The 13,972-nt window shown below is 46.3% G+C and overlaps 1 protein-coding gene across 5 annotated transcripts in view; it reads right to left on the reverse strand.

Annotated features, from left to right (window-relative positions):
• SEC31A (SEC31 homolog A (S. cerevisiae)) overlaps positions 1 to 13,972 on the reverse strand; it is a 46,600-nt gene that overhangs the window by 12,917 nt on the left and 19,711 nt on the right. For all 5 annotated transcript variants that reach the window (XM_009887547.1, XM_009887551.1, XM_009887550.1 and 2 more), the window contains 7 exons: positions 13,066 to 13,141; positions 10,780 to 10,958; positions 8,759 to 8,885; positions 7,604 to 7,749; positions 5,631 to 5,804; positions 4,922 to 5,095; positions 812 to 941 (listed from right to left, as the gene is read on the reverse strand). In XM_009887547.1, the coding sequence (XP_009885849.1) occupies positions 812 to 941; positions 4,922 to 5,095; positions 5,631 to 5,804; positions 7,604 to 7,749; positions 8,759 to 8,885; positions 10,780 to 10,958; positions 13,066 to 13,141 (1,006 nt within the window). The remainder of the gene's footprint in view (positions 1 to 811; positions 942 to 4,921; positions 5,096 to 5,630; positions 5,805 to 7,603; positions 7,750 to 8,758; positions 8,886 to 10,779; positions 10,959 to 13,065; positions 13,142 to 13,972) is intronic.

The raw sequence follows: 13,972 nt of genomic DNA on the forward strand, positions 1-13,972 counted from the left end.
TTGGCTGTAAGGATTCCTATTCTCCCCCAGACTCTCCTGCCCAGAGCCACCAGGTCACCTGGGGTGGGGCTGTGGCACACAGAGGCTGCTCCTGCAGCTGTTTTCTGGACCACTGCCATCTTCATGGTGTCTCTCAGGGAAGGAAAAACCCTGCCCCAGGTTTACACAAAGGGAAAGCCGAGGCCAAGGAAGTGAACAGCAGTCTCTGGAAATGAATGCAAGCTCACAGCCTTTCACTGTGGGCCCTGCAGCTTACCTTTACTGCTTCTTCTCTGCCCATCCATACCCATTTTTTCCTCCCTAGTGCCTGTACTGTCAGTCCCCTGCTTTGAGTGTGTCAGCGCTCTGCCCCCTTCCTCACTCACTGCTACTATTGCCCTTGTCTCCTCATCCCCTTTCTCATCTTCATGGAATCCCAATGAGAACTGGATGGCCCAGGTGCACACAGATGGGTTGGGTCCCTCTTTGCCAGGCCCGTGCTACTTTTTCCAGGACTCACACTGGTGCATTTCTGACCCCAGCACACCCCTGGGAAAGGCCAGCTGGGGAGTGAGTCTAAGACCCATGGGCAGACACTTTCTCAGCAGAGGAGACAGTGCCTGACAGAAGGTGCCTGATGTCTGGACTCCACCAAGAAATGGCAATCCTCAGATGTCATCTCAGGAGCTCCCCCCGCCCCCAAGAAATGTGGGACCGTCTTGGTCTGAACCTTCCCAACCCCAGAGGGGACTGGCTATCCTCAAGTAAAAACGGCCTCATCACTTGGCTGGCCCACCTGGATGGGAGGGAAAGGGTAGCTGCTGCTACTCACTCTGTGGGTACGCTGGCCGGGTCCCTGCTTGTGAGTACATGCTGTAATTGGAAGATGTGGCTTGCTGCGGTGGCATGTTGGAGTTAACAGCACCTGGCATGATAAACCCTGGAGGAGGTGGGTTGTCTCCCTGTAAAAAGATTACAGGAAAAAGGGTAGGGGGAGATAGGATTTAGTTAGCAACAGTAAGGCAGCGCTGAAGCAAAACTGCAACAAAATCATCTGTTCACATTTCAAGGCCTGAAACCACAGTCCCTGAAACAGCCATCAGCAGAGGAGCAAATGCCTCCAACCACGCCAGTGCCCTAGGGTGCCCAGCATAATACTAAAAGCACAGCCTGTACGTGCAGGCACTTCAGCAGCAGCAGCACAGCACATACCTTCCCACACAAGGAAGAGGTCCTTGCCAGTGCTGCCTGTTATTCAGGCAGTCTGAGAGCACCCTGCCATCCACTGCTTTCAAATAAACCATGTAAATTGTTAACTCTGAAGCTTCTAATTTCCATGGGAAAGAGGGAAAGGAAAAATATCACCACACTTCAAATATTCCAGTGTGGGGCAAGGGCTGGGAGGGCTCAGGTTCCCAGGTTCTTGAGCTCCCAATCAAGGCTTTCCAGAGCCACTCATCTGAGCATTGGTGGGGAAAAAAAAAAAAAAGTAACATGAGACAAAGAGGAGCAAAATAAGAGCGCACATGAAAGCTGCTCCTTCCACCTATCTATACCAGACTGTGTCAAATGCACAGACTACACCAGAAGACATACTGGGGTGGAGCAGGGGCTCAGAGAGGAATAATGAAGGTTATACCTGTGTGTCAGAGGGACAGCCTGCAGGAGGATGGCTGGGAAGGGCAGTAGGAGTTTTGTTACTCCAGGTAGTGACAGTAGGGGCAATTCTAACCTGAATTGAACAAAGAAATACCAATCATGGAAAACAAAACAATAAAAAAAGCCTAAAGAGTTTTGCAAAACGAGATGCAAATAAGTGAACACAAAAAGTTTGCATGCTGGCACTTCTAACACAGCCATAAAATCTCAGAGGAAGAAGGAAAAGTGCATTCAAGACAGACAAAAATTACTGTGCACTGAAGCCAAAGTGAATTGCAGAGTGAAGACAAAGCACAGTGGAGACGCAGCTACAACAGGCTGTGGAGCAAGTGCAGTGTTCCATGTGCCAGTGAGCCAGGTCTGCCCCTTTCATCACATTTTCCTATTGCAGAAGCTCCCCGCAGGCTACTGCATGACATTGAGCATCCCTAACCACAGCTGGAAGTCTCAAGCTCCATGTTAAATTCAAACATGCTGCCTCACACAAAAGCAGTCTGTTTAAATTGAGCTTAAGAGGAATTGAAAAAGGTTAAAACCTGATATTCAGCTCTCGCACATGCACAAACATACATCTTAATGCTAATTGCTTCCCAGCCAGTCTCCCACAGTTACTTTCCTTTATCTTCCTTCTTTGCCACTCCAAACCCCTTCAGTTCCATACAACCACTACTACCTTTCTGATGGCACAGAAACCAAGAACCTCTTAGGCCTGTGACACCCCTGAGCAAGGAGAGGGTGTGCCACCCAGCAGTGGGATGCAGAGCCAGGGTCAGGAATCCGACACACCACCTGATTACAGGCAGAGGGAAAGCTGTGGCCCTGAGTCCTGGCTGGCTCAGCTGGCTTCAGTCTATTGGTCTCTAACTCTGCACAGTACTGGGCTAATGGGACAGTCAGCTGTACAACCACCCCTGTTAATGTCTGTATAACTCCTCACTGGAGTGATGTAAAAGACTTCCATCCCCTTTCATACCTCGTTTCTTCAGATGAAAAAGAGGGTTCAAAAGCTTATGCTGAAAGGAAAACAAGTTTTAAGTACATGTTCCTATTTGGGACAGCAATTAAAAAGGCTGCCTCAAGCTTGAACAAGCCCTACTGTCGTGATTTCAGATGGGATAGAGCTGACTTTCTGACTAGCAGCTGGTATAGTGCTGTGTTTCGGATCTGCGATGAGAATAGTATTGATAGCACACTGCTGTTTTTGGTTGTTGCTTAAGCATTCAAGGCATTTTCTGCTCTTCGTACTGCCCCACCAGCAAATAGGCTGGGAGTGCACAAAAAAGCTGGGAGGAGACACAGCCGGCACAACTGACCCCAACTGACCAAAGGGATATTCCATACTATACATCATGCTCAGTATATAAAGCTGGGGGAAGAAGGAAGGGGTAGGACACACTTGGAGTGATGATGTTTTGTCTTCCCAAGTAACTGTGATGCATGATGGAGCCCTGCTTTCCTGGACATGGCTGAACACTTGCCCGCCGATGGAAGTAGTGAATTAATTCCTTCTTTTGCTTTGCTTGTGTGCACAGCTTTTGCTTTACTTTATCTCAACTCACAAGTTTTCTCACTTATATTCCTGTAATTCTCTCCCCCATTCCACCAGGGGGAAATTGCAAGCGAGCAGCTGCGTGGTGCTTAGTTGCCAGCTGGGGTTAAACCACAACACCTATGTACATACTTTCTTAAAAGGAAGTCAAACAAGTATCCTAAGACTCAAATATGTAATTTCTTTCCATTCTGATCCATTGGCATACTGCTGGGCACCTTTCTTACATGGCATCTGCCCCCTTCAAGCCCGTTCTGCTGAGCATGAGCTCCCTGGAAAGCCAAGAACACAGGGGGTAACTCACAGTGTGCTTGTGGGGTTGGTGATACACCCAGCCTTTTATTAATGAGCAGGGCTTGCTTAAATAATAGCTTGAGGGTTTCCTGAAACAGTAGTTTAAAAAGCATTGCTAAGATCATGCCATCTAGAGGACAGCTGCTATTTTCCACAGCCAAACAGGAACAGTCAGCATTGCTTCTCAAGGCAATTCATTGGTTACGAGGAGGAAGGTCAAAGACACAGGAAAGAATTGTAGAGGTAATTATTGACAATGATGCATTTAAAATCACATGCAGTGGCATTAGCAAGGTAATCTTGTATGAACAGGATGAAGGCTTTGTCCCTTCTGAAATCTAACTTGTTAACACCCTGGAAAGAAGGTGAAGGCACACACAATTGTTGACATCAAGAAGTAGAGAACAAAGCCCAACTCCCCTCCCAGTTTTCAGCCTTTCTTCCTTCCTGCCTTCATTTTTCTGGCAGGCAGTGCTTGAAGGGCAGCACTGACAGAGACATGCCTCTGCTTGTGCCGGTCTCCTCTGTGTAAGGAGGACACCTGCAGCACCAATGCAGCTCTACTGTCAGAAAAGCCCAGTCCAGAGCCCCCATGTAAAGCAGGGCCAGATGAGTTCCAGTAGTGCCGTGTGGATTAGGGACTTGGTGATGCTCTTTAAGTACTCACACAGCCAGGGCTGCCCACCGCACCACACTCTGGTGATGGCCAACATGGTCTGATGCAGTGTTGTCCTCAGGCTTGAGATAAAACCAGGGCATCTGCCTCTCCCCCATTTCTCCTCTTCCTCCCTGCACAGCCCCCAGCTCCCTTATTAGTCCCATGCTCACCATGTCTTTCTTCTTGCACAGCTCACTCTCAGCCCAGGCCTGCCTTCCTGCTCCTGTCTCACACCCTGCCTGTGTTGCCTATGCCCCCTTACACCAGGGCTGGGAAGGTGTTTTCATAGTAGGCTGTACCCACAACTGCTGAAACATGCCCTCAGTTTGCTATTGCCACTGCTCAGCAACTTCTGCAGCCACCATCACAGCTAGGGTGGGGGAGGAAAATAATCAGCCCCAGAAGAGGCTGGTGAGCAGCATGAGTAACCCCAAGGTCTGCTGGGATGGGACAACATCATGGACAGCAAGCACAAAAGTCCTGCAGTGCTCTCCCACGCAGTCATTCCTGGCACAGAAGCATATTTTCAAACAAGGGGGAAAACATCAAATCTTCAAAAGCAGGCTACTTGACAAGGTGTTTAACGGATATTTCCAGACAAGGGGTAAAGGAGCTGTCTGTACTGATTGAAAAGCAGCACCAGTAACTTTTACCACAAGGCTCTTGGTAGAGATATGTCATACAGCCCCAGCTCAGTTCAAGAGAAAGGAAAAAAAAAAATCCTCTATCCGCTCTCCAGAACTCAAGCACCACATCCCTCCCTGACTGCCAAAACCATTTACCTGTTGGTAATACTGCTGGGCTGGAGCCTGGGGCCCTTGCATCTGTCCAACCACAGGGCCAGCTTGTCCTTTGGGCATGGGCTGTCTCTCATATGGTGCCTTGAGGGCCTCCTGTCCCACTGGAAGCTCCCCTTGGGCTCTGCAAAGCCTGTCCCGTAACAGTGTGATGTTTGGCTGCAATCAGGAAAGGACAGCGAAGGAAGGTTAGCTGCACTGCTTGTCATCCAGTGCATCACACCAAGAGGCTGATTGGCCACACACTGATAAATGCTCAGAAGCCCGCTCTGCTTTCTTTCACTGGAATAAGTCTTTTCTTCATGAGACATGGGGCGAATGGAACTGCCTTACATGTGTCTGCCACCCATCTTGAGCTGCATCATTCCCAAGCCAGCCTGTCTACAAATAACAGCTAATGGAAGGATGAGAAAGCATAAGAAAACAACCAAGTATCAAGGTACATGTTTCACTGTGTCTGACTGCAGGAGGGACAGCTGCCCCTTTGGCAGCCATTGGCTGCAAGGACAACGATGTGAAACAAAGAGGGAGAAGAACAAGGCCCTGTACTTTTGGCCAGCTCAGCGAGGCCAACACAGGGAGAGGTGCATTTCAAATGACAGTCCTGCTGGCTAACTGCACCATGCAGAGACCTTTGCTTGAAGTACACCTGTTCACACAGAGAGAGGGAGTAAAAAACTTGAAAGCCCCATACCTGGTTGGTGTTCACAGGGAGGAAGGTCAAAGCTGCAGCAATGCTGCCCTGGGCAGCCAGGAGGCTGGCATACTGGCTCATCTTCTCAGCCAAAAGGGCCCCCACAGCATTAGGGTCCACATCCTGGGTGATCTGCACAGCTTTGCGCAGGATTACTACTTTCTCTATTAAATCCTGGAAGATCAGGGAAAAAAAAACCAAACAAACCACAGATGAGAACAACAGGGTGAAGTAGGTCCTGGCTAGTGACTGTTGTGGATGGCTGTTCCTCAGGGCAGTCCTGCAGAACCCCTCTAACCTAACAGGAAGCCCAAGCCAAGTGCAGGTTTCCTGGACAGTTACAGCTGCACCAAAGGCACAACTTTTCTAGCATGGGAGACAACAGAACAGCAACAGACAACTGTGCACCAAGTGGCTTTTAACAGCAAAGCCAGCAGTGCATTGGGTACAGTTCAAAACCAAAAGAACTGCTTTTGTTTAACAAGATTTCAGGGCCCTATCAGCACTGAGCATATCCACTGAAAGAGTATGCTTTCATAAAAATATCTGGTGAGGGCAATGAGAGTGAACGGAAAACATCATGTCCATCACCACTATTAGTGCTGGGGCACCGCACATTTGCTTGCAGCATTTTAGTAAGTCAGTTCTTAACTACCTTAATCAAAAGGATCTAAATTTCCTTGGGAGAGTTGTCCACAGTTATCTGGTTGTTACCGCAAAGACAGTTTTCCTGATATTCACTAGGAATACTCCTTATCTTGCCTTTCTTGCACATCCTCAAAAGCAAGAGCTGGTTTTGGTTGGGTTTCCTCCTAGCATAAGTTACAGGAACATTTTCTTGTCAGTTTTCTCAGGTTTTTCTTACTCTCACTGTATTATATTGGAAGATACTACAAATATTAATTTGCCAATATTAACACACAATCCTCTTTAAAATCGTATAACAGATTTAATGACAGCATATCACACAGGATTTCAAACATACATCACTCAATAGATTCAATAATAGATTATTTTTTTTCCCAATAAATCAGCACTTCAAAGAGGCGATTAAAAAATAAAATCAAGATACCCAACAAGTTTCAGCAATTCCCCATTATAAGCAGACTAATTAGGACTCCAACAATACTTTTCTATTTTAGTCTCCGAGAGAGAAAAGCAATGCAATCAAGACAAATTCAAGCTGAAGGTAAACGTGTAAACAAAGCCCTCACAATCAAGAGACTGGAAAAAAATTTTGATAATTCAAACTTGGAGAGTGTTAATGATGTGAAGCAAAACTCATATATACTCCAGTTCCTTCAATTAACTAAATAGATTTACAGCACTGCCAGGTAACATTCATTTAAACACTTTCTAAAGCTGGTCCTTCAAAGGCCCTGAAGAGATGGAAGAAACAAGATTATAGTATAAAATAAATTATTCCATAATTGCTTCATCTAACTGTCATCAATCCTATTCCCCCAAGATATTTGCTCTATGCCATGTATTTCCCTGCTGGAAACCAAACCCTGTATGTGCAACACCCTAGAGAAAACTCTCATGAGAGCCTTCCTACAGTTTTCTCTCAAAATTTAACTCTAATTTTTTAGATTTCTTCCCCTGAATATCCAAGCCATCCCTTCCGAAAGCAAAAACGTCCAAGTATCCCCCTACTGCAAAAGATGCAAACATTCAAAGCCCCTTCTTTACCAAAACACTCTAATCCCTTCAACTTTTTACAGAAGAAGCATATTAGCACAACTACCCAAAGAACAGAGCAGACGTGAGGGCCATTGTGCTTCACAACACATTTCCCAACATCATATTTGTGTGTTATTTCTACACAAGCCAGCCATTCCAGAAGGAAAAGGCTTGAATCCTGAGATACATGCAGCTATCAGACAGCAAAGCTCTAGACTAGATCATTTGATTTAAGCACTGAATGATTGCAGTGTGTTACTTCCAACATTTTTCTTAACTGAATTACCAACCTGAAGGGACAAGGGGCTGTTTCCATCCTGAGCTTTGGTCCAACAGGCAACGAGTTTTTCCACATTGCCAGCACAAATGTAACAGAGACAAGCCTGCGTCTGCAGAAGGCTGTCCCCCTCGCTCTCCAGCCTGTTACCCAGGCGATCTAGGAAAAATATGAACAAAGATGATACTGGTGAATCACTTCAGTGATCGCTGTATCAGTGCCGAGTCTGGGGAAGCCCGCAACATCTGTTGTGTTTCTGCTCAGCACAGTGAGAAGGGATATTGCCTCTGGTCTCCACTGGTAAGGAAATACTCCAGTGTCCAGCACAGATTCTCTCATGGGAGCCCTGGGCACTTCAGAGGCTGTTAATGTCATGGCAGCAAGGACTTGTCAAATGCCTGCAAACCTGAGACACGTCACAGGGGAAAGTTCATCTGCTGACATGACAAAGGACAAGAGGCCAGGGTTCGATTCTCCCCTCCACTGCCCACTTTTTGCAGTCCCTCATTTCAGGAGTGCGACCCAAGTGTGCAACCAGCCAAGGAACTGTGAGCAAAGTCATGATACTGCTCTGCGCCGACGTGGGCTGAAGTGAGTCATACAGCTCCCTAGACACCGTGGCTGACATCTGAGGGGCACAGGGGTGTCAGACACACAGCTATTGCCAATATAACTTCCCTATGGGTTAAAGCCAGGCAGCTGTCTGCCATGCAGCACAAATGAGGGCACATATGTTCACTGTCTGTGAAAGAGGACTCCTTCCAAGAAGTCAAAATTGCTCTTGGGAAAGAAGAGCAAAGCACTTCCATTTATGTCCCATGCCCAAACACTCCAAGACACTGGTCCCTTGGCCGAGACACCTGTCACATCAACATCACTGTTTGCCATCTGGAAACGGTAGGAGACCAGCAGCTTTGCACTACACAGGTGATGTCAGCATGCTGCTGCTCACAAGGGTGTGGGTTCTGCACCCAGAAAATCAGGGAACATACTGGGAACACAGCACCCCAGAGGTTCCTCTTCTCCTCTGCAACAGGACTGAAGAGCTGTATTATCCAAAGAAGCTAGTGAGGCATTACAATCATTTACTGGAAGGAAAACAACCATGGCAAAATGTAGTTTTGCTGTAAGTAGAATAAATGACATCCAGTCTGCAAAGTGTCCTTACCGCAAAGGGCTGCAAATTCATCTGGCCTGGCATAAGTGAGCACAGCAGCCAAAGCCTCTCTCCAATTTTGCAGATCACAAGACTGCACAATCTCTTTCCAGTTCTTCTTTACCACTGCAGTAATGAGCTAGACCATGAGAGAGACCACAGTTAAGATCTTGGTAGGATTTCCTTTGTTTTTTAGGATACAGTATATTTTGTATCTATTCAAGTGTATTCATCCTCACCGTATCCAGGGTCACAGCAGATACTGCATGGCAATTCGACAGTTGCACAAGAGTACATTTTACTTCAAAAGGAGGTCAGTAAAATCACAAAACAAGCTCAGATAACACAGACAGATCAATTATTCTTGCTACAAAACATGCAAGAAAAGAATGCATATATCTCCACAAGCTGGGGTTGCTGCAGATGGTTTTCAGAACTCTTTTTGCAGACAAAGATAACATACCAAGTATTTAGCTACAAATTTTCTACACAATGCCCAGCAAGGGGTATGAATTTTGTTTGTCAAACTGTTTCATTCGCCTTTAAGCTCTTGGCCTCAGTTGACCAGTGACGGACAGTTGAAAAGACTGCTCGAAGGAACAAGTTGGCAGCCATATGAACCTGAGCTGGCTGCAGTATCTCTACCCTGCACCCATGCACGCAGGCTGCCTGTCCACAACCCTCAGAATGAAATTCCAGTTTCTTCTGTCTCAAACTCTGCCTTCGGTTATTTTGCTTCAGACAAAAGACAGCCTTGGCAGCTGCAATGCTATTTAGTGAACAAAGCCCTTGTAATGTCAAGACTTCAAGCTCAGAAACAGTTGACCAAGCAGTAAGTATGGAGTTTGGGACGAGAAAAGAAAAAAACAAACCACACCTGAACAACAAACGCAAGGTCCTGACTACAAGGTCAACGCTTACTTGTTAGCACAGGTACAGATAACTAGTCAGCTCTCCATAAAAATACCTTTTCCCAAAGGATAAACTACAGTGAAGAAGTTTCCCATGCACTATAAAACTTTCCTTCCTCTGGTTAGGCCAGAGGCAGGAAAGGAGCTGGGGGCGAGGGAAGAAATCCTGCAGAGTTAATAGTTGAGATTTTTCTCTTTTCACCTGTCCTTTACTAGAAATGCAAATTGTTCCCATCTCAAACTGGATCATAGGCAATGACCAGCAAAATCCCACTTACAGACCCTAGCCTGTGGTGCTGCATGCCCTAACCCCCCAAGTGACTGTGCTTTGTGGCCTCCAGCCCTGCTCCAGGAAAGCACTTAAGCACCTACCCATTTCATAGGCTACCTCCTTCTACTGTATAAAACACCCTTTGACAATGGACTGCTAAAAAGTGACCACGAGCAACTTTCTCCCCTCCTCTAAAAGTGGTGATCCTTGCCAAACCAATTGTCTTGTGCTCTTTTAAGGCCACTTCGCCTATTTCATCCTGCTGTTGCTACTTTCTCATGTCAGTAGTAAAGAAGAAAGATTTGAACAAGCAGCATCAGCAATCCCTAGCACTGCAAAAAGCTGAAAAGAATAAAAACCAGCCAGCCATAACACGCTGTCTCCTAGACAAAGGGTGATCGATCTGCCCTAGGCATACTTGGCTCTCTTCTGTGCATGCAGTGAAACAAAGCATTGGCAAAATCTGCTAAGACTGATCACAGGCAGAAATCAACATAACACTGCTGGCATTGAGCATGGGTCATGTATGACGCTTGAAAAATGTGACAAGATAACAGACTGAAATGTGCACTGCTTAAGATATTTATCAGTGAGAATCTACTAGTCTATATGCAACTGAGTCACTGGAGACAAGGTATAGAATACTCTTATGTATTGATATCCAGGTAGTCTCTCCTTTTCAATGCATTAAAAAAAGAACAGAAATCCTTCTGCTCTGAGAACTTGTGCGTGTCTTGAATACTTATTAGCTTCTCACAGAAATAAACCTATGAAATATCAAGAAAACTTTTAAGGTGAAAAAAGGAGTTGCTAAAGGCCTACACAACCATTTCTTAACTGAAAAAACATACCCTGGTAATTTTGCTCTGCATCTTAGCAAAGTACTTTTCCTGTGTCCTAGAAAGCAGCTCTTGTCCGCCTGCGATGGCCAAGATAATGGCGTCAGCCATCCGGTTATCGTGCAAGCAAAGATCTACTGCGCTCTCAAAGTTACCCGTCAGCAAAGCCTGGGTAATCAAACCGTCCACATCTGCAACAAGAGGAGTATATTTTCAAATGATCACACAAAAGTCAATTAAATATGCAACAGCAAGTGATTCTGTCCAACTGTACACCACCACACAAAGTTCTCTGCAAACCAGCCTGCTCCAAGCAGGTACTTACAGGGATGCTCAAGTTCACCTCCAGTCTCAAACACACTATGGTCACAGCCACATCAGGTGGGGGCACTGCCAAGTATCACCTTCCTTGCTGCAGAGCAAGATGCTAGAGGTCCAAATGACCTCTGAAACAACTACTCTGCACACAGTGCCAGAAACAGTCAAACCTAGACATGAGTCAATGGCTTCTGTGTTATTCAAGATCCCCTTGGAGTTTCTGTACAAACAGCAACGTTAGCACTTCATGCCTGATCAGGTGTGTGTTCTTTTATTTCAGAACTCACTCAGAGTAGGTGCATTTCAGTGATGGGGTATATGAGCGCTGTACACTTCCTTTCACAGAATCACAGAATGGTTAGGGTTGGAAGGGACCTCTGGAGATCATCTAGTCCATCCCCCCTGCCAGAGCAGGGTCACCTACAGCACGTTGCACAGGACAGCGTCCAGGCGGGTTTTGAATGACTCCAGAGTGGGAGACTCCTCCACCTCTCTGGTCAGCCTGTTCCAGTGCTCCACCACCCTCAAAGTAAAGAAGTTCCTTCTCATGTTAAGATGGAACTTCCTATGTTCAAGTTTATGCCCATTACCCCTCGTCCTATCACTGGGTGCCACTGAAAAAAGACTGTTCCCATCCCCCTGGCATCCGCCCGTTAAGTATTTGTAAGTATTAATAAGATCCCCCCTCAATCTTCTTTTCTCTAGACTAAAGAGACCCAAGTCCCTAAGCCTTTCTCCATAGGAGAGATGTTCCAATCCCCTAATCATCTTCGTTGCCCTTTGCTGGACCCTCTCCAGCAGTTCCCTGTCCTTCTTGAACTGGGGAGCCCAGAACTGGATGCAGTACTCCAGATGCGGTCTCACCAGGGCAGAGTAGAGGGGGAGGATGACCTCCCTCAACCTGCTGGCCACACTCTTCTTGATGCACCCCAGGATGCCATTCGCCTTCTTGGCCGCCAGGGCACATTGCTGGCTCATGGTCATCCTGTTGGCCACCAGGACTCCCAGGTCCCTCTCCACAGAGCTGCTCTCCAGGAGGTCAGCCCCCAACCTGTACTGGTGCATGGGGTTATTCCTCCCCAGGTGCAGTACCCTACACTTACCCTTGTTGAACTTCATAAGGTTTCTTTCTGCCCAACTGTCCAGCCTGGCGAGGTCACGCTGTAAGGCAGCACAGCCTTCTGGCGTGTCAGCCACTCTTCCCAGTTTGGTGTCATCAGCAAACTTGCTGATGGTACACTCTATCCCTTCATCCAGATCATCAATGAATATGTTGAACAAGACTGGGCCCAGTACTGACCCCTGAGGGACACCACTTGTTACTAACCTCCAACTAGACTCTGCACCACTAACCACAACCCTCTGAGCTCTATCTGTAAGCCAGTTCTCAATCCACCTCACTGTCCATTCATCTAAGCCACACTTCCTAAGTTTTCCTGTGAGGATGATGTGGGAGACAGTGTCGAAAGCCTTGCCAAAGTCAAGGTAGACAACATTCACTGCCCTCCCCTCATCCACCCATCTAGTTACTTCGTCATAGAAGGCTAACAGATTAGTCAGACATGACTTCCCCTTGGTGAATCCATGTTGACTACTTCTGATAATCTTCTTTTCATCCAGGTGCTTTGAGATGACACCCAGAACAAGCTGCTCCATCATCTTTCCAGGGATGGAGGTGAGGCTGACCGGCCTGTAGTTTCCCAGGTCATCCTTCCTGCCCTTTTTGAAGACTGGAGTGACATTGGCTATCCTCCAGTCCTCAGGCACCTCACCTGTCCTCCAGGACCTTTTCCTTCCCTAAAGAAGCTGTATTTTCAAGTGCCTCGAGACTGTTGTGAAATGAATGGAGTTAAGAGGCAAGTCACGATAATCCTTCAGAATCTGTGCAGAAATTGCCTTCTCACTGGAACAGCAGTATCAACATCAGTATTTATAAATATCAGCACATACAATGAAATCAATATCAAGGGGTTTTTTTACCTCCACTAACAGAGATGTTGAATGTCTTCTTTGCAGATCCCAAATCTTCAGTTTCTTGTGTATGGTCCTTCACTCTCTAAGAGAAAAGAAAAGCATAATTTTTGCATTATGTAAACACTTGGAATATATACACACATTTAAAAAAAAATACAGCTCTTGCATTAGAAGACAGACCTTCAGACTACCAGTCACCCAAGAGATCATTGGGTTAGAAGGGAAAAGTATCCCTGTCATCTGTTAGAACACTGTTTCAGCACAGGATAATCAACTTCCCCTGGTGCATGCACAAAGTCACCTCCTAAGTAAACTGAGAAAGGCCTGGGCTTATCAAAGGACCTGCAGTCCATATAAACACACCATTATAAAACTGTTGCTTTGAGGGATCAGAGTAGATAATTTTTTCAAATGGATGCCCAGGGGAAAAAGCACTGGAAGCCCCAGGTTTCTAACCACCAGGGAAGGCTTATGCAAGCACAAGTGTGCATACCTAAAGATCACAAATACCAGCAACCACACAGCTGGATCCTGGGTACTGACTTGCATATGCACATCCATGCCCATATACACACAACCCCCTCAAAGCAAAACAATAGCCACAACCACAAAATCAGAAACCCTCTCCCTTCCCTCCTCTTTCAACTTCAATCCCTACCAACAACAGTCTACTGTAATGCCACCTAGGTTTCACTTTGCTCCGCTTAGACTTTATGATCATCCTTTGAAACACTCTTCACTAGGCATACACCCTAGTTTGATTAAGTAAAACACATGAACACATGCTTAATTTTCAACACAGAAGTCCAGTGTTGTCCACACAGACTTAAGTGCTTTGCACTCAGTACAGGAGTGCTGAACAGACAGAAGCTGCTTTTTCATAAAACTTCCCCAGGAATTAAGATAGAGAGTA

This window comes from Charadrius vociferus, unplaced genomic scaffold (genome assembly GCF_000708025.1).
Source record: "Charadrius vociferus isolate BGI_N301 unplaced genomic scaffold, ASM70802v2 scaffold896, whole genome shotgun sequence".
NCBI classification, from domain to species: Eukaryota; Metazoa; Chordata; class Aves; order Charadriiformes; family Charadriidae; genus Charadrius; species Charadrius vociferus.